Below are 26130 nucleotides of genomic sequence, written 5' to 3' on the forward strand. Positions count from 1 at the left end.
GGGGGGGGGGCACCGCCTCCATCCGGGTGTCGCCGGGGGATGCCCCGGCGGGACGCCCGTGTCTCAGCGGGCGGCGACGCGGCCGAGGTCATGCGGCCCCCGCCGCGCTGGGGTGACGCTTCTCCTTCCCCTTTCCGCGGGCTGCGGTGGTGCGGTCCGAGCCTCCCCTCCCCGCCGCGGGCTGAGGTGGTACGGCCCGCAGCCCGCCACGTGACCAGGTGTTGACGGCGTTGCCTGGCAACGAGAAGATGGCGGAGCGGGTAGGTGCCGCTCGCCGCGGTCCTGGGCCCGGGCCCGGGCCGCCGCCGCTGCCCCTTCCCGCCGCCCCCGGAAACGAGCCGGCGGCCCCCGGAGGAAGGAACTGGGGTCGTTTCCCGTGTGTAGTCACCCGGCCCTCTGCTGCGGCATATGCTCTGCTTGCAGGGAGACCCCGGCCCCGCCGCCGCCGAGGAGGCCCCGGGCGCTGCCGCGGAGCCGTCCGGGCTGGAACTGAGCCCTGATGAGCAGGACGTAATCGAAGGCCCGTCGCGCTTTATCACGGAGGTGACTTTCTTTGAAATGTCCCTAGGGCAACGCATTCCGGTGCACTCAATCCAAATCAGTGTCTTCCCGGGAGCAGCTTAAATTGAAGAAGCAAAACAAGCGAGCAACTACTGCAGCATTATCCTGTGTATAGAAAAGGAGGCTGCTAGAAAGGGAACTTAGTTACAGTCCAAGTTCCCTCTCACTCTGCTCTTACATAGAGCAATTTCTTCTGTAGATACTTTAAGAAGGAAAATATCCCAATTTTATAAATACACATACTCATGTTCTTTTTTGATGTTTATTGAGGATAACAGCTTTTCCTCCAAAGACACATTGGTGCTGTATGCTATTTCTATTTGGCAACTGATGATATAGGATAAAAGAGTGTGTCTTTAAAAAGAAAGAAGAAAATAATTTGGTTGCATATGGTGCAAGCTGTAAAACCCTCCGCAAAAAATCCCCAAGGGCATTTTTTTTTTAATCTTAGAGAAATGCAGTGTTTAGAATTATTGTCATTTACTATTGTAAATGCTAGCTGGAGCACCTTTTTGCAAATAGGATGATAAATTTATCTGTGTGTTGTGACAGAAAAACAATTGTTACAATTTACTGTAGCATTATAATGCTATCTATTTGTTCTGCTTTTTGCCTTTGTTGCATGCTAGACAGTACAGTCAGAAAACAAGAATGACAGTGAAGAAGAGACTATTTCTCTGAAGGACCAAGAAGAGACATTTCTCCCAGCAGAAAGAGTCACCTTTGGGGCTGCAGAGCTCTCCATTGGTTCTGCAGAAGTGAGATGCTATAATAATATATATATAATCTTATTCACAAAATCTATGACCAGTATTTATAACTTTAAATTCTCCTGTTGCAGAAACAGTTTTATAGTTGCAAACATAAAAATGATCTGATTTGGAATAGAGAGCTAATTGGTTAAGCAAGAAGTATACAAGAGCTCTGACAAAATTGGAGAGGTTCCTCTGTTAACCTTTATCTTTCTAAAATTTATCTAATCAGGAATTACACAGCTTTGCTGGTATATCTATGGGGTGATTTTAGAACAAGGCTGACTCTTGTTGATTTTTGTCTATATTGCTCATGTCTCAGGGTGACAAAACTGAGCAGAGTTCTAGGGAGCAATAAAGTTATAGAGTGAAGACCTGTTTTATGTGACGGATTTTGTGTTTCAGGAAAAATCTGCTGAGGCTTTCTCAGACAAAGTTGAAGTTGACAGTCACCCTTCTGAACTGGGTGACATGGAGCAGCTGATAACAGACAGAGAAAATCCTTCCCATACATCTTCAGGAGTTCGTACAAGGACATCGGCATTGTCAGTGCATGTGGACAGTCATGCAGAATCAGGTATCAATCAGTTCCTTATTAGTAGTACAATACTTGATACCACCTATCAGATACAGTATCTAGTTTTCTCCTAGACCATTGTGAATCCAACTGGAGGCATAATACTATAGAATCTCAGTCTTACCATTAACCTCTGGAAATGCTCAGCGCCAACCTTTAAATTCTTTTCATTATAACTTTCCTCCTGATTGTTATGGCTATCTAGGCTGCCAAGGAAAGAAGGCTATGTTACATGTTTTCTTCCATCAGGACACATTTATCTTGGCACATCCTCTAATACATAATTTCATTTCTGTGGCATCTCCCTTTTGGTTTTGGAGTACAGGTGACATCGAAGAACCCATTTCTCTCTATTCGGAGGCTGCCTTTGAGGAATTCAGTCAGTATGCTAGTGAGCATGGTAATCATAGATGGCAGCAGGAATACCAACAGCATGGAGCTGAGGAAATTGAAATAAGTGGAAGAAGTGAGGAAACAGCAGAAGAAACACAGCTGGTTGTCTTGGATCCAGAGCATGTGAGAAAAGTCCCCAAATCTTGAATTCTGTTTTGCCAACTTGTCATTTTTATTGATAGCCATGTAAAACCTGGGACAAAAATTATAAGCAGTAACTTACCTGTAGGTTAAGAATAGCTTTTACAAAAGTATTAACTTCTAAAGAATATGTCTGCTCCCTCAGTATTAACCTCAGAGTTGCAGGTTGAGAAGTGAGCAAGGTAGCAGGCAAATCTGATAAGCTTTAGTACTCTTGAAAGAGAAGTACTTGTAACAACAGTAGGTGGATGGGTTCTCATGTGTGTCTCTCCTGATATATTTATGACTTGCAAACATTCTCAGTATTCATTGCCTGCTGTAAACAAATACACACTATGTAACTTTTCTCATTTGCTAGATTGATTGTAACTAGAATAGGAACCATGTCTTCATGGAAGAAAATACAATGTTTTATTTGATAGCAGGAGAAGCATTAAGGTTACTTCATATTTTGTTTACATAATATGTTACAATTATCAACATCATACTTCTTTACAGCCTTTAATGAGAAGATTCCAGGCTGCCCTGAAGAATTACCTTACCAAGCAGATGGAAAAAGTGAATCTGGAGCTTCAGGAGCTGGTAGAGCACTCTTTCTTTGGCTTTCACAGCATTCCATCCCTGTCCAGGCTGATGTGAGGTAACCGAATTCCTCTTGTGTTTGCAGAGGACAGCCACAAAGAAAGGCAAAGTACAGAGAGAAGAGCTTGGAGTGATTCTTTATGGAGTCCAGCAGCAGCTAGCCCACCTGCAGATGGAACTGGAGAAGAGCCGTGACCGCCATTCTCAAATAGCCACAGTGCGTCAGCACCTAGAAGAGGAACTGGAGGGCCTCAGGCTTACTTACAAGAAAACATGTCAGAACACAGATGATGAACGCAAGAAAGGTGACTGAAGCAGTTCTAGTAATATTTCCTGATTCTAGTCCCATGTAGTTGAATGGATTTGAATATAAGTCAGGAATTAGATTGAAGAACTCAGTAAAATTCATCAGGAGTGATGCACTGATTGAAGAGAGTTTCATGGATATGCTGGGCTGCCATGTAATTTCTATCATCTCTAAGACCACATTACTACTCTGTCCCTCTAAGAAGGTCTTTTGGACTAAGACTGTTCCTGGCAGATAGTCTGTTCTGTGGCTTGGCAGTCAGCAGAGTTCACTTTCCATTACTCTGTTATGTTTGCCTGTGGTCTCTGTAAGGGTATTTTGAGGTTATAAAGATTGTAGGTTGTTAACTAAAGGGGATCCAGGAGCACCAGAGCACTGTCCGTGTGGTAGCCCATTTCAGTCAGAGAAATGAAGTTCACTCAGTCTTTCTGTAGTGCAGGCATTTATATAAGCAACAGAAAAACAGTTGTTTTTCTGTTAAACATTAAAATAGATTGCCTAAAGAGTTTTTATGTGTTGTTTTTTTAGAAAAAGAGAAGCCTTCATTATCTAATGGTCTGAGAAAGAGACAGTTCTGTTTTGGAGCAGAGGAAAGAGTTTGTGGCCTCCTGAAACCCTTTCTTTGATTTTCTGGAATTCAAGGAAACATTTACCTACAGATTTTTAGCTTTGCTTAGGGAGCTATACCCCAAAGCTGGTGTCAGTTCTCACTTAGGCCCATCTGAATTATCTGGGGTTTGTGGGAATTCTTTTTCTGTAAATATCTTTTCCTCCTTCCTCTCTAGTTTCTGCAATGCAGACTCAGATGGAAAACTTGGCCTTGCATCTCTTCTACATGCAGAATATGGACCAGGATATGTGTCATAATATATTACTGATGAAACAGTCAACAAAGAAAGCTGAAGCAGAGAAGGTCCAGGCTGAGGTGGAAAAGAAAAAACAGGTATCAAGAAAAAAAAAACGTTTGACCAAAAAAAGCTGTAGATGACAATATTAGAGCAGCTTCTCCTCCAGGCCTTACCACTATCAGAAGAAAAGCCATAGTGACTGACTCAATGAAGATGTGTGGGTTTTTTTTTCCCAAATAACTGAAAAAACAGGGTTTTCTAAAATGAGAAAAATATCCAATGGCAAGATAGTTGCATATGCTGTACAAAGCTTTTGACAAACCTTATAATAATAAATCACTTTTTGAGCAAGCAAAGAGTGGGTGGGTGGGGGACAGAGAGAGATTTAGCAAAGAGGTATCATATACTCAAGCCTCAGGAACTATTCTGACTCGCAGTGAGTTTCACAATGATGAATGAATCGAAAAATGAGCTATAGTCGATCAATATGTGCTACAGCTCCCTCTGCTGGCTTCATTGCTTGTTTCTGCAACAGAAGAAATATTCTATGATTATTATTAATACAGAATCATATGCAAAAAATTGCAACAGAGTGGATTTAGATGCCTTTTTAACAAAGTATTTTGAAACATTAATTTTTACAATTCCCAGCTGCCAAGGAGGTAGCATAGTATAATCTATGCTTATAAAAATGCATGTTACTTCAGATCTGAAATATTAATTTACTAATGTAAATGGAATAATAAAAACCAGCAAAGAAGGTCACATTGTCTTGAAAATTGTCACTGCTGCATTCAGGACAATCTTTCACCTTTGAATGGAAAAGGTTTAGCGGGAACCAAATCTAATTTAGTTGCTGATTTAATCTTGCCTCTAGTCTATATGATTCTTGTTGAGTATAGTTTTTTTAAGACTAGGCTTGTAGTACTCATGCTGGACTGTTTGCTCTGACTTGTTAGGACCTTCTGGTGGACCGCTTAACAAGAAAAGCCTATGAACTACAGGAACAGATTGCTCTGTTTGAAGCTCAGATTGTGGCCCAGGCAGAGGACACAAAAATGACTCGACAAGCAGTAAATGAGGTAGAAGGTGACTTTTTTCACTTTTAGTTAATATTGCACTCTGGAGGGACTGACCACTTTGGTTTATGGTCATGTGGTATTTACAGTGTAGACTAGAAGTCCTATAGTTCATTCCTGTTTACAGGAATGGAGGATTTCCCCCTCCCCCCTTTGTCTGTAAGAATTGTCTGTAAATCATTTCCTCCACCACTTTTCAACATTTTGTTTTGGAGAACTATCACTTTTCAGTGCACTCCTGTGACAATGAGCTAAACAGAGATACTGTAAATTAGCAGAAGAGAACTCTGCCTCCTCTCCAGCTTCTAACGAACATAATTTCTAACATATTATCATATTTCTTTCTGTGCATCAATGGGACATTATAGCCAGTATCACATTATAGCCAGTATCACACATAAAAGTTATTTAGCTTGACAGAGAACTAGCACAGCTTAAATAATATTGTCATAACTCTACCATCATGCTGTCCCAGGTATACTAAGCTAATAATGATTTAAAAGTGCACAGTCCTCTGTGTTTTAATAATACATCAGTAACTTTCTATTTTGGGGGATGCTTTTTGCTGAAATATAGCAATATGAGTTGCTATCAAGGACTAGAGACATTTTTTTTGCTTTTCTTTCCTTCTTTCTCTCCTCTCTAATTTTGACCAGAAATGCCATCTGAAATTACCCTGTTCACTGTTGTTTCTGGAACTTTAATTTGTAACCTTACTGTGGCAAAAAAAATGCAATGACATAAATTATGCTTTTAAACACACTGAAGTTCTTAATGGGACTAGTAGGATGACATATGCTAATGTATGTGGAGGAATAAGGATTTAAAAAAAATACTAAAGAAAGAGCAGAAAAGCTTGAGCATGGAAAGCTAGTTTAGTTGAAGGTATTCCTGCGCAGCATATTATGAACAAGAAAAAAATAAATAATAAAAAAAAGTATGGCATTGTTTCTCATTGATTCTGGTTTCTTAGTCTAGTATAGATCCAGTCTATCTACAAATTCTCTCTTCTCCAGGCTAGTATGGAGGTTCAGGCTATTAACATGGAGAAGAAGCGGTTGATGAACCATTGGAATAGTAGTTTGGCTGGAATGAGGCAAAGAGATGAGGCCTGTGTTGCCATGCAAGACTTGCTGAGGTACAGTATCTGAGAGCAGTCCAAGGAAAAACCTCAAGTAATTTGGATGGAAGAAATTCTAAAAGGGGCAGTATGTCTTCTATCAATTTTATTATTGTATGCGTAGAATATGTCAGACAGAATAAGTCTGCAACTCTGAAGCACGTGGAAGATTAAAGGGAAAGGACTATGGTCCTTTGTTACTTTTTTCTTCATCCACAACACAACCCTCCCTCAGAAATCTGTGGGTTTTTTTGAAAGCTGCTTAGGGTAATTCTGTGCATGTTTTATTCTTTTTAAAAGTTCCTTCTACCTCTGGAACATCTCTCAGTCCAAAATGCAAGCCACCAAGAAGAATTTATCTATCACTTTCAGTTAGGATTTTGTGATGCCTTCTGAAATCTTCAGGAAAACCTTACTATTGTTGCTAAAGGAAATGTTTATTTAGTCTGGAGTCTTAAAACTTAACTGATTCTACAAGAACAAATGATATGTTTTTATACAGTTGCATCCTGGCCAGAATAGGAAAGGGTAAGAAGAAAACAAAAGAATAAATTAATTTTCCTACATACATTTTGGCCTTTCTATCTATCTTCTGATAATGTTGCGCTGTCACAGTATGGTGTCACAGATGGTCTTTATAAAGATCTTCCTCCTCACTCGTTTCTGCAATAGCATTTTTGAAAAGAGGAATTTGTATGTGTTCATCACTTGTATCAGTCCCTGTGATGATTTTACATCCTCTTTGCCTCTTTAGCAAGTGCAGACATGAGCTCAAGTCCCTAGAAACAGATATCCATGGCTGCAGAAAGTCAATCAGAAAGGAAGAGGAGAAGAATGAGATGCTCATCACCATCCTGAGCCGTTCTCACAATGATGCTAATTTGACCAAGAAAATGATTGCCCAATGCCTTTCAAGGCAGGAGGCCTTGAAGGTTGAATCTAACACCTATACCCGCATTCTCGATGAGACAGAGCAGACCCTCAGTAGAACAAAGATGGTAAGAAAAACTGTTTGGAAAAGGAATCCTTTTAAATAGGACATAGCTGTTTAATCCCAATCCCCATTGATAGTGATCCTGTCTCTGTCTTCTCTGCCTCTTAGGATCAAGCTGCTCGTATGAATGAGTTGCTGTCCATCAGTAAGGATATAGAGAAAGGAACTGATGCCAAAGAGCAAATGGAGAGTGAGATTATGGCAAAACTTCAGGATCACATGATGTCCAGCAAAGCAGCAAAGTACTTCTCACAGCTGGCTGAAAAACTTCGTAAGAGAAAAATGGATCTGGTATGGTATCTTCTCCATTTGGGAGGGCTGAGAAAGGAGATAGGCTACAATCACGGGCTAGAGCAGTGTTTCTCAAATATGTTTTGTCATTGTCCTGGTGCTGGTTTTCAGTGCTGTAACTGATAGCGCTTTCTCAGAGAAAGTGATGTGGGCATACTCTCAGTTTCTAAATAATGATTCCAATCCCAGGAACAGTCAAAACAAACCCACAGTTCTTTATGGCATGTCAAGTTGCTATAGATGAAAAAACTAGAAGATTCAGCATAGTATTACTTTTGCTGAGTTATATGGGCTGCTACTAACATAGCATGCTCACACCTCTCTGTATTTAACTTCAGTTTGCACAGGGATTTGTAAAATAGGTGTGTATCTTAAGTGACTGGAAGACTGCCAGGGCTGGCTTTCAGTAAGAGAAAATCTCCCCTTCCCAACAGATATACAAACAAGTAGATAAGCTTCTGCATTTGCTTCTGTTAGTATCTGTCTTGCACAGTAGAATATGGTGCAGACACTATGGACTTGGGAAAGATCAAATTATAACCTCTCACAGTGTGGTACAGATTGTGCAGAAGTAGCAGACAGGGTTGCTGTCTAATTGCAGTCATATTGCACTCGAACAATAAGCATAGCAGCTCTTTGTGGCTGGGGATCTAACACAGTTATATCTAGGTCAGAGATGCTTTTGCCAGCTGTGGCATAGAAGTTGAAATACGGAAATGTCCTACCATTGTTAGCCAGGTAACTAGAGACACCAGGGCAGGGAAGATAAATTCAGAAGAGATGAGCACAGTCTTGGTGCTGGGGATTTTTAGGCTCCTTAATGCTTCTCAACTACCTTGTAGGAGAGGTGGAAGTTGTTATTTACTGTCAATGGATGGAGAAGCAAAGGTACAGAGATGGTATGTAGCTTGCTTATAGTTTATAGCACAGACCTGTGAGTAGAATCTAAATCCTCTGATCCTGTCCTTTGCTAACTTGGCATTACAAATCATTGTCACCAAGAGCAACTCATTGATTTGTTTTCTATCTGGTGATACTACTAGGAGCTGCATTTTTCCAAAGTTGAGAATGATACAGCCCAGATAATTCTGAATGCAACTCATACTAACTGCAGGCTGACAATTCTCCAAAAAACACTTTCTGAGCTGGACAAGGAAATTAAAAATATCCACGCTCTGATCAGCCGTAGTGAGAGTGAGATCGCAAAGCGCAGTCTCATGATTGAGAACAAGCAAGGGGTCATCAACCAGTGCAACAAGAGGTTGGAGGTGATTCTTTCCCAGCTGGGGGTATGTACTTTACACTTCTGTCTCAATTTGACTTTATCCTTTGTGGTGAACATAAATGTCATTGATGAAGGTAACTGCAAGTTTTGGAAGTTAAAAGCTTTTTCAGGCATCAGCATTGTGATTTAAAAACTGCACTAAGTAGTATAAACATTAACAGTTGTCAGTCAGTTCCTAATTCAGGTAAAGAGAAGCTGCAATGCGGAATCATTGTGAAATGAGGGGGTACATAGCCAAGTTTTCTGCAGGGAGTTGTCTACACCTGAGGAAAATGTTGAATTACATCAATACTCTGGAAGCAAAAGGGTTGACATTATAAAATCTGCAAAGATAGACAAAGGGAGAATAGAAGGAGTGGAAAATGACTTAAGTCACTAGATAGTTGGCCCTATTCAGATGACACCTAGATCTCTCCCTAGCGCCATGAACAGGAAGAGCTTTATGGATACCAACTTTCAAATGAACAGTATAACATACAATTTGTAAATTTTCAAATGTCCAGGTATATCTATTGTACATGCTTAGGTGGCCATCTCACAATAGAATCTGAGAACTTTACAGATTTACATTGCATTTATTCCTGTGAGGTCAGGTAGTTCTATTATTCCTGTTCAACCCATGGCAAATTGAGGCAGAGAGTAGCTAAATGACAAAAAACAATATTGTCAAAGTATTTAGTGGGCATCTTATTGGTTGGACTGGCCTTCTACAATGATTCTATAAATAAGTGCTCCAGCAGCTTCTGTCTAATTAATTCCAAACCTTAACCTCTTACAGGGGCAAGAGTTGGGACCACTGGAAGTTGAGATTAACAGACTGACCAAGCAGATAGAAGAATGTAATTCTGAGGTGATGACACTACAGAAGTACTGGCTTAAGCTGCAGAAGGAGCTGGTCAAATTAACCCATGGACGGGAGGAGCAGCTAGCCTCCTTGGATATGCTAAAGAAGCAGATCACAATCATGCAGCAGAAGAAAGTGCGCACTGAAAGTAAGTCATTCTCTAACTTTTTCTTGTGATATTCATCAGTGAATGGAGAAAAAAAGGCAGCAAAGGCTTACAGACAGGTAATGTTAGACCCTTTACCAAAGAATGCCTTCAGTATTCCTATATATGTATGAGCAATAATGCGTATAGCCCTAGAAGTGTACTCTGGGGCTAAGAACCAGGCACTTTCTGCCATTTTGCATGTCATTATTCCCTGTAATGACCTGAACTTGCTGTCTTTAACTCACACAGTCAACCCCAAGTGATGATCTCATGTGTTACCCTTCTTAAATAAAGTCTGCAATAGCTGATAAGTGACAGCACTTCCTCAACCAAAACCAACTCTCTTTCACAGTAGTCTATTTCCAAAATCTTTATTTGAATTTTGGGCTTATGGAAAGATGTTTTGGCAGGGTACATGGAACAAAGCTGGATCTGCATGCAGTGTTGTCTGGTCTGATTGCAGTCTGTCACACCTTGGCTGTACTTAGTCTGGCGTTCAAGGGAATTTTAAATCTTTCTTCTATTCACCTGTAGATGAAATTCAGCAGGAAACAAAAGAGCAGAAAGAAATTGAACGTCATATGAGGAACATGTCAAATGACTTGATAAAACTAAATATGTTGATCAACAAGAACAGCAACAGCTTTGAGGAGCTGCAATATGGCAACATTATCACAGAGAATGAGTTTATACGCTCTCTCAAGGTATGGAGGCTTGGCTTTTCATCTCCAGGGCACAGCCTCCCATCCTGCAGTCTGACTGGGCTTTCAAGAGTTCTATACAGCAGGTGGTCCAAAAGAAAACAGCTTTGTGGTACAAAATAATACGACCAGAAGGAGGTGATTCTATTGTAGTGATATATAGTTATGCAGTCCATATAGTTATGCACAGAAAGGACATCCATGTTTGTTTCTTGCTTAAGAATGATGACTTTAATTACACAGGAGAAACAGGTTAGGTATATCGTTTGTATGGGTACAAAGGCTGGCAACTGAAAAAGGTATGATAATCAGAGGAAAACAGCGATCCTGTAAATCTTCCTTAATCTGAAAATACTGTGTTGGTTTTTGCTTCCCAATTCTAGGCAGCAGAAAAAGAATCAATTGAGATGCAGGAGAAGCACAGTCAATTGACTGAGGAGAAGGAAAGACTCCTGAACAGCTTGGTGGAAGCAGAGTAGGTACCAGAGAGATTCCTGCTTTATGCCACAAACTTTGAACTCTTGTGTGTGGCTCCATGTTACCTGCCTTCTCCAATCACAGCAGCAAATGTGCTTCTGCCCTTCTTGGAGATGTTGAAAGTAGTTTAACAAATTTTTGAAACACAGAAACTGAAGGCAGCACTCTATTTTTTTTAGACCACAGTAACTATATTTTGTGCGGTATTTTCCCTGTCCCTTCCTCTCCCCAGTTAAGCATCTAGAATTTTATGATTTCTTGTTTGATTTCTTTTCAGAGCAGCTGGGGCTCTTTGAAACCATAAAGAGCTGAGAGTATTTCTGCTTTAATGATTCTAATGTATTTATCTGTGCTGGATGTTGCCAAGATCTGTATGGGAAGCTGCACATGGCATCTCTTCTGCCAGTAACTCAGAGCAAATGCGCTGCCTGGGCAATTAATTGGGGGCTATAAGCCTCCATCAGTCTGGGCTTGCTTGTTTTTACACTCACCATGCACTTTCCAAATTGCAGAGCTTCCTGTCTGACTTCACACTGAGGGTGTTGCTGCCTTATGACGTCTCATATGCAAACCTTTGGTTTCTGCTGAACCATTCAACTTTGTGTTCAGAATTGGCTTCTGAACTGTGGTGCCTTGATAAACAAACAGTGCATCTTCCCTTGTTGTTTACAAAGGCAGTCCTTTCCCTTTCTGTCATTGAAGGCATCAAATCATGCTGTGGGAGAAAAAGATCCAGCTGGCCAAAGAGATGCGTTCAACAGTAGATTCTGAGACAGGACAAGGCGAAATCCGAGCCATGAGGACAGAGATTCATAGGATGCAAGTAAGCTATTGGGAAAGAGGACTCAAAAAGGAGGAGTTGCATGCAACTTTTTCAGCTTCAGTGAAAGTGCTGAAACATAAAGCAGGAAAAAAAAAGGCTGGAGACGTAGCATCTTCAACGCTGTAGAAAAAGGGGAAATCTGCAGCTAAATTGAATTAAATATGTTCAGCATGAATGCACGTTATGCAATCCTTGCACTAACTACATAATAGACTGCAAAATTAGACATATCTGAATCTTCTTTGATATATGTCTATTACCTGATTCTGTGACTCCAATCTATAAGCAGTGAAATATTGATTATTAAACACTACATCATGTTAATCACTAGTTAGAAGCCATCTATATTCTGGCAGAGAAACTCTTGCCTTTCATTCTCAACATACTTCTGCTTTTCTGCTTTTCCTATTGCAAGCGAGTCCCAATGAAAGTTTCTGAAGATTGCTTTAGACAAGTTGTTATAGAGCCAGTAACTAATTTAGCTCTCCACCTTCCAGATCCACATTGTGCACACTAGGTTTGGACTTAGAACAAATTTGGCTTGCCAAGGCTTGTGTGTCACACAGACCTGGTTTATGTTGATGGGATGTGCTATATGAAAGAATTTGATTAGTTGCCATGTGTAACTATTTGATATTTTCAGCCTTTTTTATATCTTGACAAATGGCAGGTCCGTTACGGCCAGTTGATGAAGCAGCAGGAGAAAATGATTCGTGATATGGAAGCATCTGTCTCTCGCAGAGAGACCATAGCAATTCGTGGAGAAGGTCAGAACAAAATGGATAAGAAGCATATCACCAAGAGCGACTTCCACCGCAAGAAACAGGAGCTGAGAAAGAGGATCAGTGAAACTCAGAAGGTGAGCAAGTAAAGCACGTCTGCAAGAATTCACTTAGCCTGCATTTGCCGTGTAATTAGGAAATGGTGAGTTTCTCCATTATCATCAATTTATTGTGATCTGCTGTTATGGTACACAAAAGGTGCTGCTGTATTTACTTGAGCCAAGATTTCCCCCTGGTGGCATGGAAAGTACTATGGACACAACTACATGGAGCTAATTCTTGTTATGAGACTCATGTATGCCCCAGGATCCTGTGATATCCCGGATGTAGCTTTGAAAAACCTTTGCTTTCTCTTAGGACTAAACTCCCTACCACGTACCTGAATAAATAGCCTCTGCTTCAGGATTAAATGGGACTTTTTGAGCTCCTGCACATTATTTATTTTCTCAGTTATCTTTCTTAGTCTGAGCCCCTAAGGGAACCAAGTTTATGCATGTGTGTGTTAGCAGATTTACTTCTCTGGCAATTTAAACTCATTTGTATTGGGGTTGCTGTGGTTTTGCCATGCTTTCCCACCCCTTTTTTTGTGATAGCACAGATATTTGTGTGGTAGTGTGATGAGACAGATCAGGGAACTGATCGAACAAAGGGCATGATCAGCTACAAGACATATGCTCCTCTTCACCTCACTGTAAAGCCAAGTACAGCAATGTACACTTAAGACAGAAACCCTGGATGTCAATACACAGAACCTGCGGCTTTGCAGGTATAGCCTTCCATGGTGAGCACAGTCTTTAGAAACTCAATTAAAGAAAAAAAAAGTCATAGTATAGCTGGGAATGCAGCTGAACTAAAGAACCAGAATCTGTCATTTCCTTCTCTTCCAATTACTAGAGTGCTCAAGACTGCAACAAAACTATCATGGAGCTGGAGAGCACCCAAGCATCCCTTAGTGCCACCTGTTTGAAAAAGCAGCAGGAAGTTTGCACACTGCAGGCTGAGTCTGACGGCCTTGATTCAGACATAGAATGTCTTCAGGAAAAGAAACGATGGGTGAGTATGTTGTTCCCTTGCAGCACACAAGCAAATAGTACCTGCTAGTTTCTTCTTTTGCTGGCTCCCTTAATCTCCTTTTCTCATTACCACACAGAACTGGGCATGCTTGGCATATAATTTTAGTAATGCATTAATTTTTATCCAAGAACTGTCAATGATTTGAGTATTCAGCCCAAACAAAACTGCTGCATAGCTTAATAATAAAGAATATTAACAGATACTTAAATTAACTTTGGTCTATAAATAGTTCGCAGGAGAACTTTGCGCAAGTTAACATCGGCTGTCTTTGCAGAGTTCATGCTTTTCTGCATGAATGATGAACTGACAGCAAATTTGTCTGACTGTTTACATTTTTTCCTCGCTCACATTCCTCACACCTTTTCCTTAGGACTCCATGCTTAACATTCAATGTTCTTGCTCTCTGAAGGTCTCCAAAGCCTGAGCACTTAAACCATTTTGAGGGCTAATAATGGCCTTGAATTGATGCCATGCTCACACTCTTAGTGCGGCAGCATTCAGTTGGAAACATCATCCTGAAGGACGTCTTTTGTACCTTGGAAAATTTCAAGTAACAATTATGTTCTGTGAAGGCCAGCTGGCTACTGTGAAGACATTACAAATTGAAGAGCCAGTTCAAGGTCTTGAATGACCTTCTACGAAATTTTAAGTTGGTAAAACTCTGTCCAGGCAAGGTTTGCCTTGCATGCATTGTACTGCTGTGATATATGGAATTCTATGTGTGACTGTGCATCTACAACACTCAAACTGGAGATGCTGTTTGGCTGTTATAATGGGATTTCATAGCACTTCCCCTCTAAAGAACCCATTCCATTTCAAAATATGATGGTTACAGTACCTCCATGACGTGAATCATACTCAGTTTTCTTATAGTTCCTTTCTACATGCAATTTATCATAAAAGCAATTGTTGTTGTCGCTTCTTTTAGAATCTTCAGGAGATTGTGGCTTATCAAACACGCCAGAAGCACCTGCAGGCAGTAAAGGAAGGGAAATACACTCCACTGTGCCGCACTGAAGAAGCCTGGAGAAATGAGCAGCAGAAATTGCAGGACCGGCTTATCACCGTGAATGCCATAGTCCACCAGATCCAGAGAGAATATCCTCAGCACGAAAGGGCTCTCCAGTGGCTCAGTCAGCAGCTGGAGGCCAGGCTAGGATCCCAGGAAGCATAGCAGACAGCGGGAGCCAGACTGAATAAAATCTCTGTTAGAACTCTTCAAATAAGTGTAACCCAACCTCCCTTGCTCTTCTAGACGTTGCAGGCTTTGTAAGTAAAATACAGAAATATTTAAATAGGTGCAGATCCTCCTTACAGACCGACGAGGGGAGGGGTTTGCGTTCCTACCTCGCTTCCCGCTGCAGTCCGGCCCCGGCCCCGGCCCCGGCCCCGGCCCCGGCCCCGGCCCCGGCCCCGGCCCCGGCCCCGGCCCCGGCCCCGGCGGCGTCACGCGCGCGGCCGGGCCCGCCCGCCGCCGCCGCGGCGCCCGCTGGGAGGCGGCGCGGGCCATGGCGGCGCCGCGGGGCCCGGCCGCCGCCGCGCTGCTGGCGCTGGCCGCCGCCGCCGCCGCCGTCGGGGCGCGCAGCCCCGGGGCCGCCCGCTGCGAGGTGCCCCCGGGCGACCGCTTCGACTGCGGCGCCGAGCGGCTGCTGGCGCGGGCGGACTGCGAGGCGCGGGGCTGCTGCTACGCGCCCGCCGGCCCCGGGCGCCCCGACGGCGGCGGCGGCGGCGGCGGGCCGCCCTGGTGCTTCTTCCCCCGCGGCTACCGCAGCTACCGCGCCGAGAACCTGACGGCCACCGCCGGCGGCTACACGGCCCTGCTCCGCCGCTGCGCCGCCAGCTTCCTCCCCGGGGACGTGGGCACCCTGCGGCTCGACGTGGCGCTGGAGACCCGCAGCCGGCTGCGCTTCACGGTGCGCCCTGGCTCCCCCCCCCCGGGCGCGGCCCGCGGCCCCCCGGGCCCGGCTGAACCCGCTCTCCCCCCCCCGGCAGCTCCGCGACCCGGCCAGCCAGCGCTACGAGGTGCCGCTGGACACGCCGCGGGCGAGCGCCCGGGCTGCCGCCACGCTCTACGGGCTGCAGTTCAGCGAGGATCCCTTCGGCCTCGTCGTCTACAGGGAGTCCACGGGGAAGGTGCTGTAAGTGCCCTGCCGTGGCCGGCCGGCCACCCGCCCCGGGCCTCGGCCCCTTGCTGAACGCTCTTCTTGCTGCCCTGGCGACGGTGCTGTCCCCCGCTCCTTTGCTTCGTGCTCCACCGTCTCAGCTCCTTGGGTTTGCCCAGAGCTGGCTGTGCCCCTGCAAGAAAGGGCCAGCACTAGCTGATCCCTCTTCTTGACTCTGCCCTGCGGAAGCTGCTCCAAAGGGATTTTTGCCTGGAATCAGGAGCTGGTGGCACAAGTCACAGCAATGCCTGTATGCTGGGACCAGGGCAGCAGTCAGCTGCTGTGAGTTTTTGACTCCACTCTTACCTAAAACTGCAAGTCAGTGTTTCAGTGTCTCACTGAAAAGGGAAGCAGTACTCCTGGAGCTCAGCTGAAACCTGGTTTTTGTGTTGTGACTAAGGGACCTGTTTGTGATTATTTCTGTTGCTTCCCAGAGCTGCAGCTTTCCTGCAGAGCCGCTCTTCCCTCCCCGCAATGCTTGGCGCAGCCAAGGCTGTTTGCTGGGAGTCTCTGTTTCTCTTTGGCAGGCTGAACACGACTGTGGCACCTCTGTTCTTCGCAGACCAGTTCCTGCAGATTTCTACTTCCTTGCCATCTCATTTCATCGCTGGGCTAGGGGAACATCTGACATCACTAATCCTCAACACGTCATGGACCAAAATCACGCTGTGGAATCGGGACATGGCACCCACAGTACGCAGTGAGGCTGAGAAAAAGAGAAATAACTATACTTGGGGAAGGGGCCCCGAATTCCTTTCTGTTCCTTTATTTCCTTCTTGTCCAAGGCTGAGAAAATATGTGTGTATGTTTGTTAAGCTTTGGGAGCTGTCTGTGTGTAGAGACAGCAGAGCACTCGCTCTCAGCCCAGGGCAGGCCTCTGGGACCATCATCCCAAGACTTGGGGTTCCACACCTGTGGGTTCCACGCTGTGCTGCTCAGGAGCTGCCTTCTCCTAGTATGCGGGTACCTGGGCCAATAGCCTGGGGTTTTCGTTTGGGGGAGAGCTCTGCTGATTCAGGCTGCATTTGGGCAGATAAGCCCTAGGTCTGCATCCTAAGCCATCACGGTATTTCTGGCAGGATGCTAGGGGCTGACGCGTTACGGCCAGCAGGCATTAGGTGGGTTCTGTGCTGCTTCCACAGAGCTTTGCTGGTATTGTGCTCTCCTCCAGCCCCAGGTCAATCTCTATGGCTCCCACCCCTTCTACCTGGTGATGGAGGACGGAGGTTTGGCCCATGGAGTCTTCCTGCTGAACAGCAATGCCATGGGTGAGTCCTGTGAAAACTCTGGTGCTGGGGTGACAGGATGGCCTGAGTCTCTCTTCTCATCCCACTGTTCTCATGCTGGTGCTTCTCCCCAGACGTGGTTCTGCAGCCCAGTCCAGCCTTGACTTGGCGAACGACGGGTGGGATTCTGGATTTCTATGTCTTCCTGGGCCCGGATCCCAAGAGTGTCGTGCGGCAGTACCTGGATGTTGTTGGTAGGAGCCTGAACTACTGGGCCCTGCGGGCTGGGAGGGGGCACAATCCCCAGGTCAGCTTTGCCTTGGAGTCCAGATGTTGTTAGGAGTGAACTGACAGCACCTGGCTTCTGTGCAGTGCTTCAAGGGTGAAAGGCTTTTGCTTGGCCCATGTTGTAACTGCAAAGCCCAGCGGTGGCTAGGAAAAAAGCAAATATTATCCCTCTCTCAAAGACCCCTCTGTCCCCTTCCTCCTGCTGCAGGAGGGGAAGTGCCTTGGCTGCTATGCCTCTGGCTGCTGTGACAGAGAGGCTGCAGGGTGAATTTGATGCTGTGTGGTCTTTCTGCCGGTTATGCTAACCCTCTCTCTCCTCCTTTCCAGGGTACCCCTTCATGCCCCCATATTGGGGCCTGGGATTCCACCTCTGCCGCTGGGGCTACTCCTCCACTGCTATTACCCGAGAGGTTGTGATCAACATGACAGCAGCCCGGTTCCCCTTGGTAGGTCTCAGCCACTGTCCAGGAAACCATCTGGAGTTAGGATGAGCAGTTATGAAGCCAGTGAAGCCTCTCCTCAAAATCAACCATGCAGAGGCTGACTGGAGAGCATTGGCAGGGTGGGGGTACCTGATATGGGTTTTGGGGTACAACTCTGTGCAGGCAAGGCCTGAACCTCCCATAACATGCTGGTCTTGGTCTCCATAGGATGTGCAGTGGAATGATTTAGATTACACGGATGCCAAGAGAGATTTCACATTCAACAAGAAAACCTTCAAGGACTATCCGGACATGGTGCGGGACTTTCACCAGAGTGGCCTGAGGTACATCATGATTGTGGTGAGTGATGCCTCTGGCTTTTCCCTACTTGTGCTGCACAGATGAGCTCTAGTCTGTTGTGCAAACGACTGGAAAACCAAAGAACTGTAGCAAGCCAGGATTTGGCTGCAGTCTCGTGATCTGGTTACCCACCAGTCTGTCACATGCATGTATGAGTAAGTGCTGTCCAAGAACAACAACAGACCTTCCTCAGTGGATCAAACATGTAGTTCCAAGTGTTTCTGACGTCCCAGCCCCCTCCCTTTCTGCCGACCGGGGCTGAAGGTCAGTGTTGCTGCTTGTTCAGTGGAAGTCGCTGCCTTCCTTGAGGTGTACTTGAGGTGTCTAGGGGAGTTTGGCAAAAGTTGCCTTTGACTTGGTCAGATCTCAGGTCTAAAGGCAGGATTAGCAGTCACAGACTGAGGAGAGGAGGCTGCAGGACACAATTCATGTGTCTGAAGCTGGGAGCACGTTTTCAGTTTGGAAAACCACTGATGCAGCATTTGCCTTGAACTATGCGTCACCTGGATTCGCAGTTTCCCCTTCAGGCTCCAACAGGAGTAAAAACCTTGGAAACCCCTTCTTCAGCTGTCACTGTGCCAGTGCATGCTGCTTCCTCAGGCTCTTTGTCCTTTGCTCACCAAAATTTTTGCAGAATTTCTTGCAGAAGTTATTGGCTGAATGCAACCCTGTACCTTGGTGCTGGGAGACTGGGCAAATGCAGATGAGAGCCTTGTATTTCTCTTCAATGTGCCTGGAGTGCAAGAAGCTGTTCACTGTTGGAGTCACTAATTTGTGTCCTGTTAGGATCCAGGGATCAGCAGCTCTGGGCCTCCTGGCACCTACAAACCCTATGATGATGGACTGAAGCGAGGGGTATTCATCCTAAATGCCACTGGACAGCCCCTGATCGGGAAGGTATGTGCTGGGATTTAGCAGAGCTTGTGGGAATGAAGTGCCCCACGTTCTCCTGGTTCTTCAGTAGCTGTGAGATGGAGTTGGGAATGCTGCTGAGCACAGCAGCTCTGAGCGATGGGGGAAAGCACCCATAAGATGGCCATGGTGAAAAAGCAGTCAATCTAGATGTGGGCACGTGCGAAGCAGTGGGGATGGGAATGGCAGGGTTCTCCCCATTGCTGCTTCCTTCCTCTTGCAGGTGTGGCCAGGCCCAACAGCCTTCCCAGATTTTACCAACCCAGAGACACATGAGTGGTGGTATGACATGGTGAAGGAGTTCCATGACCAAGTGCCCTTTGATGGCATGTGGATTGTAAGTGGCTTTTCCCTCTCATGAGGCCCAGTGGGTGCCAGGAGCCCTGGCAAGGCTGCTGGTGTACTTCCCTGTCTCATTCCCTAGGCATCTGCCATGTCCTAGTCCGGAAACAAAAAATCTTTTCTCTTTCCAGGACATGAACGAGCCATCGAACTTTGTGGAGGGCTCTCAGGACGGCTGCCCCAGCAACAACTTGGAGGACCCACCCTATGTGCCAGGTGAGGAAAGCAGGTACTGGCCCTTGTCTGGGGAGAAGAGAGCACCAGGAGAAGTAGGGGGGGGTAGGCTCTCTAAGTAAAGTGCGAGAACACGCAGGGACCCTGGGAGAGGTCAGCCTCAAGCCATCTCTCAGTGCTGTTGTGCACATCTGCTGCAGGTGTAGGCTTTGAACATGGAAGAGCAGGTAAGGAACTGGAACTGGATGTGATGAATGAACCGAAATGCTGATTCTCGTTTTCTGGGAGGTCTTGCTTTTGCATGAGTGCTGTGAGTGCTCTCTGCAGTCAGAGGGCAGATACACTGGATACAGTGATTGCAAAGGCATTACTTTCCTTAAGGGGTGCTGTGCCCTTCCACAGGAAAATGAAGCATCATTTGCTTCTGGTAGCTCATGGGCCTGTGCCACCCCTGACCACTGAGGAAGGTAGCTGTGGGCACTGAACCTTTCCCTAGTGCAGAGATGACTGCTATCCTGATTTTGCTCTCACTATCTTCTCTTCCATGCAGGTGTGTTTGGGGGACGCCTTCAAGCAGGAACCCTTTGTGCCTCTAGCCAGCAGTACCTGTCCTCTCACTACAACCTCCACAGTCTGTATGGGCTGACAGAAGCCATTGCTTCCCATGAGTAAGTCTGAGACTTCTGTTGCAGCCTTTTTTAAGGCAAGTGCCCCCTCCTACAGGAGACTGGTTCTCCTGCTCCCAGGAGCCTCAAGGAACTGACAGTCATCTGCTCGTCCCTAATTTTTGGGAGAGGAGGGAATGCTGGAGATGTCTGGTCAGGAGGGATGCCTGGACATCACCTGCCTTACATGTGAGGTGGCAGTGGGTGTCTGCCTTGGTGTGTGTCAGCTTTGCACCGTTGCCAGGAATCACTGGTGCAGGGCAGCACATAGGGCATTTGCTGCAACCCAGGGACTTCTCTTGGCCAGACTGACCCAAATCGTCCCCACAGCGCACTGGTGAGGATCCGGGGGAAGCGCCCCTTCGTGATCTCACGATCCACATTTGCTGGTCACGGGCGCTATGCTGGTCATTGGACGGGGGATGTCTGGAGCAACTGGGAACAGCTGTCCTACTCCATACCAGGTGGGCTCCTGGGGCTGCATCCCTCTGCTGTTTCCTCCCTGAAGGGAACTGCACCTTTCTAGAAGCTGGGAGACTTCTCTATGGCTTCTTCACTTCCTCACAGTCTTTTTTAGAGTCAGCTCTGAGTCCAGCAACCCTCACAGCCTGCAATGCCATGGGATGGGGTCTGTTCCCACCAGCTTTCCTTGGGCCTAAAGCTTGCAGGAACTCCTACTGGGGGAGATATCCCTTCTGGTCTTTCAAATCTGTGCCAACATTGCCAGTCTCTTTGCTATGTCTCTGAGCTCAGAGCTGTGGTACCAGTCTACTCCAGCTTGCTGGAGATGGAGCTTCTGCCAGAGACGGGGCTTGGCCCTGTGCTGTGATGGGCTCTGGAGCCTGGCAGCGTGTTTCTGTGCCCCAGGTGCTGCACAGCCCTGATCCTGTCTGTGTCCCCTCCACAGAGGTGCTGCTCTTCAATCTCTTTGGTGTGCCGCTGGTTGGGGCGGATATCTGCGGTTTTGCGAGTGACACAACTGAAGAGCTGTGTGTGCGCTGGACCCAGCTGGGTACCTTCTACCCCTTCATGAGGAATCATAATGATCACGGCAACCGGGTGAGCATGGGCAGGCATCAACCAAGGAGCAGGGAGTGCTCACCCTGCTAAAGAGGATCTCAGCCAGCCAAGTCCTTCCTGCTCTCCCTGCTGGAGGCTCTTGGGGAGGCTTCAGCAGGGAGATTTGCAGAGGGGCAATTTGGTGGAAGGGCCAAGCTCAGTGAATTGGTGATGTGCACGGCTAACGACCAGTCTGAATAGCCCCTGGGTCTGTGTCCTGCTCAGGAGCTGGTGTCAGGAGAGGAGCACATGGAAAGACCACTCTAACAAGTCAAACCTGCCTGCTTTGATACAGTCTGAGTGCTGCAGGGCCATGCTTGCTTGGGACTGGGCTTGTGCATGCAGGATATGAGCTGAGTTGGGTCTCCCTGAGGCTGTTGCTGCCTTGCTGTGCAGGCCAAGTCCATCTCATATCCCCAAAAGACATATTTCCCCATTCATCTCATGTACTGCCTGCACAGTCCAAGTGTCTCACTTCAGCTTCTTCCTTGCAGCCTCAGGAGCCGTATGCCTTCAGCCCAGCTGCTCAGAATGCCATGAGGAAGGCCCTCTACCTCCGCTACTCTCTGCTCCCATACCTCTACACCCTGTTCCACAAAGCTCATTCTGCTGGGGAGACAGTGGCGCGGCCGCTCTTCCTTGAGTGAGTGTCCAGCTGGGCCCCCAGCCAGGAGCAGTGGTGGCTGAGCAGAGTGTCTCTGGGGATGGCAGGATGGGGCAGGGTGGTATATCCACTTGTGCGATCTCCTGCAGGCTGTGTGGAGCTGCAGGTCTGTGTCGTGACTCAGTGGGAGGTAAGCACAGAGTCTCTTGCAGAGTAAAGCCCTGGCAACTACAGTCCTGCTTTGTGGATCCTTCTCCAGGTTCCCAAAAGACCCTAACACCTGGACTGTAGACCGCCAGCTCATGTGGGGTGCAGGGCTCCTCATCACACCAGTGCTTGAGGCAGCAAAGACCAAAGTCAGTGGCTACTTCCCGGCAGGAACCTGGTACAGCTTAGCTGGGGTAAGTGCTTCCTTAACTGTCTCTTCCCAGCAGCACTGGGCTGCAGAGGTCTTGGGGAACAGCACTGATGTAGAAGCTCTGGGGCAGCAGTGGTTTCTCTTCTGGGCCATATGTATTCCATCACATCTGTGGTATCAGACCCTGACCGAGTTTTCCCAAGGCTGTTAGTTATTTAGGGCTTTTACCTCTTGTGGGCTTTTACTTGTGGGAGTTTGAGAGCTGTGATGCCTGGCTGAGGTCTTTCTCGGATATACTTGCCCCTAAGATATGTTCTTTCCTCTGTCTGTTGTTATTTAGGACTCAACTATCCACAGCAAAGGCCAGTGGATCCTCTTACCAGCTCCTCTGGACACGATTAATGTGCATGTCCGAGCAGGACACATCCTGCCTCTGCAGGTGAGTTCCCTCTACTAAAGTGAAGCCCTGGTGACATTTTGCAATCATGACTGTCAAAACCATATATGTGGAAGAGGGCAGAACAGAGAATGCATGAAGTAGTTGCCTGCAAACTGGACATTGCAGAACAAGCTGTGAGCTTTCAGTTCTCAACCAGCGTTGGAGGAAAAGGTGTCCAAACTTGCATTGTCAGCTCTCAAGGTGATTATTGCTGCATGTGTCATGTCTGATCCCCTCCACCCTTGTCCACAACCCCAGGAGCCTGCGTTTAGAACTGTTGAGTCCCGGAAGAAGGGGATGACATTGATTGTGGCACTGATGACAGATGGGTTTGCCAGGGGTGACCTGTTCTGGGATGACGGGGAGAGCTTGCAGACCTTCGAGAACGGGGACTACACACAGATCGTCTTCTTGGCGACGCACGTGAGTGTGGGGAGGGGGCCTGGTGGCAGGAGGCTTCTGATGGGATATTTCCTGCTCTGTGCAGACACCAGTGCTCTTGGAGGTTGAGTATTCATAGGGGGCACTGTGCTGTGGTGCAGCAAAGACAGTCTGTAGCTGTCATGCCAAAATCACTGGGCTGAGTCTGGCCTTGTAGGATACAGAGGGAGTTGCAGTCCCTGCGGGCTGTGAGTTACAGCACTCTGCACCAACAAGGTGCAGCTCTGACAGAACAGAAGAGCCCTGGCAGAGCCTGGAACTCCCAAAGAGCCCCTGGAGCAGCAGGAAAGGGGTGAAGCTGCACCCCAAGTGCTACGGGTGAGAGTGGTCACCTTGAAAAGGTGCCATGCGGGAGTGGATGTTGCTCAGCCCTGTTACTCCAGTAAATGGCTCTGGGAGGTTTGATGACTGCAGATCACTTGTCCCATCCCACTGGCATTACCTGTGCCCTGCAGACAGGTGGAGCATTGGTGTGGTGCAGCCCAGGCCAGAATGTGGTCACTGAATCAATGCTGCACTTCCAAGAAGTGTTGGAGGTGTGCAAGGCAGAGCAGGACCTCCCTGTACCCAGCCCTGTTCATTCCCTCCAGGAGAGCCAGGCCAGCCCCTGCAGCCGCCCTGTCCTGAGCTCTGGAGCCATGCCCTTCAGGGAGACCCACTGTGCTGTGGGGCTGCCAAGGCCCCGCTCCCACCTCGATTCCTCTCTGCCTTACAGAGAGGCTCAGCAGGGTTTGCGCACAGCTGGACGCAGGAGGGTGGCAGAAGGCTGCACGTAGCTGTGGAGCTTGGAGGGCTGTGCGTAGCCCAGGGGATCTGTAACAAGCTCCTCTTGTCGCTGCAGGGCATCGTGCTCAGCGAGCTTTTGCAGGTAAACGACCAGGTAGATGGGCTGCTACTGAAGGCTGTGACCGTGCTGGGCGTCACAAGTCCTCCTCAGCAAGTCCTGGCCAATGGTGCCCTTGTGGATGACTTCTCCTATCACAGTGACACCCAGGCAAGCGCGTTTGGCCTCAGCTTCCTCTGAGCCTATGGGAAAAGGGTGGCTTTTCTGGGCTGCCTTTGGAGGAGTGCTGCCAGCCAGTGCCAGGGCAGGCAGCTGGGAAGGGATCCCGATGGCTCAGCCATGGAGTGGAAGGGTTTTGCCACAGTGACTGGCACTGGAGCCACTTTTTTCATGTCAAAGAGTAAAGGGTTGATCCAACCAAGCATCAAAGCACTGCCCAGCATGGGCCAAGTCGCTTGCCCTGGGGCTGGGGCTTCACTGGATTAGGCCATGCAAGGGGGTGAGGACTGGTGGATGAAGGACTGAAAGGAAGTGTGCTGATCGGGCCAGAGCACCCGAGCTCTGTAGAGGAGCAGTGACATGGTGCTGCTCTGGGGCTGTCTGCCATGGGAAGCCATGTGGCTTGTGTAACTCACCCAGAGCTGCCACCAGTGGGAAGGGGCTTTGCAGGAAAGGTGCCCTAGGAAAAGCCAGCAGCTGAGAGGTGCATATCCCCCAGCAAGCTGAGCTCTGTGCAAACTGTTTCTCTCTGATGCTGATTCTTTCCTTCACCTCCTCAGGTGCTGACTATCCCTGTGTCACTGCCGATGTGGGAGCAGTTTTCAATCACTTGGTCTTGAGGCCTGCCTGCCTCCGTGTGTAGCACATCTCCACTGTATACTGCAGGGCAGAGCATTATGATATGGTTGCTCTCATAGGCTGAATTTGGCCTTTTCTTTTTAAAAGCAAAGCTGGATTCCCTCTTGTCCTCAAAGCCTGGCTCTTGTCTTTGAATCTGGCTTTGTTTCTTGCTAAAATGAGTTAGATTTGAAATGCTTGGGCTCTTTACCAGAGGTGCTTCTGAGGGCTTGCAGAACCCCAGGGGATGGGGAACCCTGATTACAGGAAAAGAAACCCAAATGCCTGCTGAGACAAGAAACCTGTTAATGTGCCAAAGTTGTTAACCTGTCAAGGGACTACAGAGAATCTCTTGATTGTGTCTTTGGAATGGATACAGGCAAGAGGCTGAGCCCCTTTTGCATGTTGGGCTTACATGTTTAGCATCTGAGCCAAGCTCAGAGCATTTGCTGGGCGTGGGAGGTGAAAGCTGGGGAAAAGGGTTTGGGAGCTGTAGAGCCTTCAGCCACCAGTGTTGGTGAGGGTTCATGCTCCAATGACCGAGATGTGCTGGGACTCTGCAGCGTTTCCCTTGCTGCTGAACCCTGGGTGAAGCCAGGACCTGCGTCTCCAGCAAGGGCTGAGAAGGGACCATCTATCTGCATGTGGGTGTTTAGCGAGGTGGAAGTACTGTGAATAAAGAGTAGGTCTGTCTGTCCTGTTGAGCTTCATTTGCCTATTCTAAAATAGGTGCTACCCTCTGGGAGAAACTGTCATGGTTTGCTCCCCACGTCTCGTTGAGAGCTCCAAGCTGACAGAGTGCCCAGCCAAGGCTGTGAATAGCCTGCAGGAGGAGCTGACGCAGGAGAAAAGGCAATGAGTGGTCCTGCTGCATCACCGCAGCCAGCTCAAGGGAGGTGTGATCCAGCTAGAGGCCCCAAACAGAAGCTTGACCGGCATCCAGGCTAAATATGACCGCATGAAGAGGGAGGTCAGCACCCACTTTCATGAGGGGCTGAAGCTGAAGGACGCTGCTAGAGCTGCAGCCCCACTGGCTGCTCCTGGGGCCCTTCTGACAGCTCGGGGCCAGGCCAAAACATCTGCTTGGAGCTGGCCCGGCTCTGGCTTCTTGCTCCGGATATCCCAGCCTGGCTCACAATTCTCTGCAGTCCCCAGGCACACACACTTCAGAGATGCTGTACATTTTTTTATATTTTGCTAAATTAAATGTTACTGGCACTGAGTGTTGCTGCACACTTGCTGGTATTTGCTGTCCCAGACTGCCTGTTTCCCCATGGA

The 26130-nt window shown here is 47.4% G+C and overlaps 2 protein-coding genes and 1 long non-coding RNA gene across 8 annotated transcripts; 2 read left to right on the forward strand and 1 right to left on the reverse strand.

Annotated features, from left to right (window-relative positions):
* The first annotated feature begins 387 nt into the window (after positions 1 to 387).
* CCDC40 (coiled-coil domain 40 molecular ruler complex subunit) lies at positions 388 to 15074 on the forward strand. 4 transcript variants are annotated; one of them, XM_062591658.1, is made up of 19 exons: positions 388 to 543; positions 1191 to 1319; positions 1719 to 1890; positions 2216 to 2406; positions 2923 to 3006; positions 3092 to 3311; positions 4099 to 4256; positions 5121 to 5243; positions 6257 to 6378; positions 7115 to 7358; positions 7463 to 7645; positions 8689 to 8934; positions 9709 to 9922; positions 10457 to 10626; positions 11007 to 11098; positions 11803 to 11923; positions 12594 to 12782; positions 13600 to 13758; positions 14708 to 15074. In XM_062591658.1, exons 1-19 carry the CDS (start codon positions 409 to 411, stop codon positions 14951 to 14953), a joined length of 3198 nt encoding a protein of 1065 aa, XP_062447642.1. In that variant the 5' UTR covers positions 388 to 408; the 3' UTR covers positions 14954 to 15074. The 4 variants fall into 4 exon arrangements, 3 of the variants coding, with proteins under 3 accessions (XP_062447642.1, XP_062447643.1, XP_062447645.1); XM_062591659.1 differs by lacking the exon at positions 1191 to 1319; XR_009960311.1 differs by lacking the exons at positions 13600 to 13758; positions 14708 to 15074 and having other exon boundaries at positions 11775 to 11923; positions 12594 to 12683.
* Positions 10278 to 15200, reverse strand: LOC134148951 (uncharacterized). 3 transcript variants are annotated; one of them, XR_009960314.1, is made up of 3 exons: positions 15127 to 15200; positions 14618 to 14971; positions 10278 to 10450 (listed from the first exon to the last, which is right to left on the reverse strand). It is a non-coding gene; the product is annotated as an uncharacterized LOC134148951 (long non-coding RNA). The 3 variants fall into 3 exon arrangements; XR_009960313.1 differs by having other exon boundaries at positions 14618 to 15044; positions 15127 to 15174; XR_009960312.1 differs by lacking the exon at positions 15127 to 15200 and having other exon boundaries at positions 14618 to 15118.
* A 162-nt stretch (positions 15201 to 15362) lies between these two features.
* Positions 15363 to 26074, forward strand: GAA (alpha glucosidase; the record flags this gene model as incomplete). Its single annotated transcript, XM_062591811.1, has 19 exons — positions 15363 to 15692; positions 15772 to 15917; positions 16469 to 16634; positions 17113 to 17209; positions 17302 to 17421; positions 17783 to 17901; positions 18106 to 18237; positions 19024 to 19134; positions 19373 to 19486; positions 19623 to 19707; positions 20216 to 20333; positions 20661 to 20794; positions 21238 to 21389; positions 21884 to 22032; positions 22253 to 22394; positions 22692 to 22790; positions 23049 to 23213; positions 24073 to 24225; positions 24795 to 26074. Coding segments are annotated over 19 exons (2592 nt in total), but the record flags the coding sequence as incomplete, so codon positions are not given.
* Between the last annotated feature and the right edge of the window lie 56 nt (positions 26075 to 26130).

Source organism: Rhea pennata, chromosome 19, assembly GCF_028389875.1.
Source record: "Rhea pennata isolate bPtePen1 chromosome 19, bPtePen1.pri, whole genome shotgun sequence".
Classification (NCBI taxonomy): domain Eukaryota; kingdom Metazoa; phylum Chordata; class Aves; order Rheiformes; family Rheidae; genus Rhea; species Rhea pennata.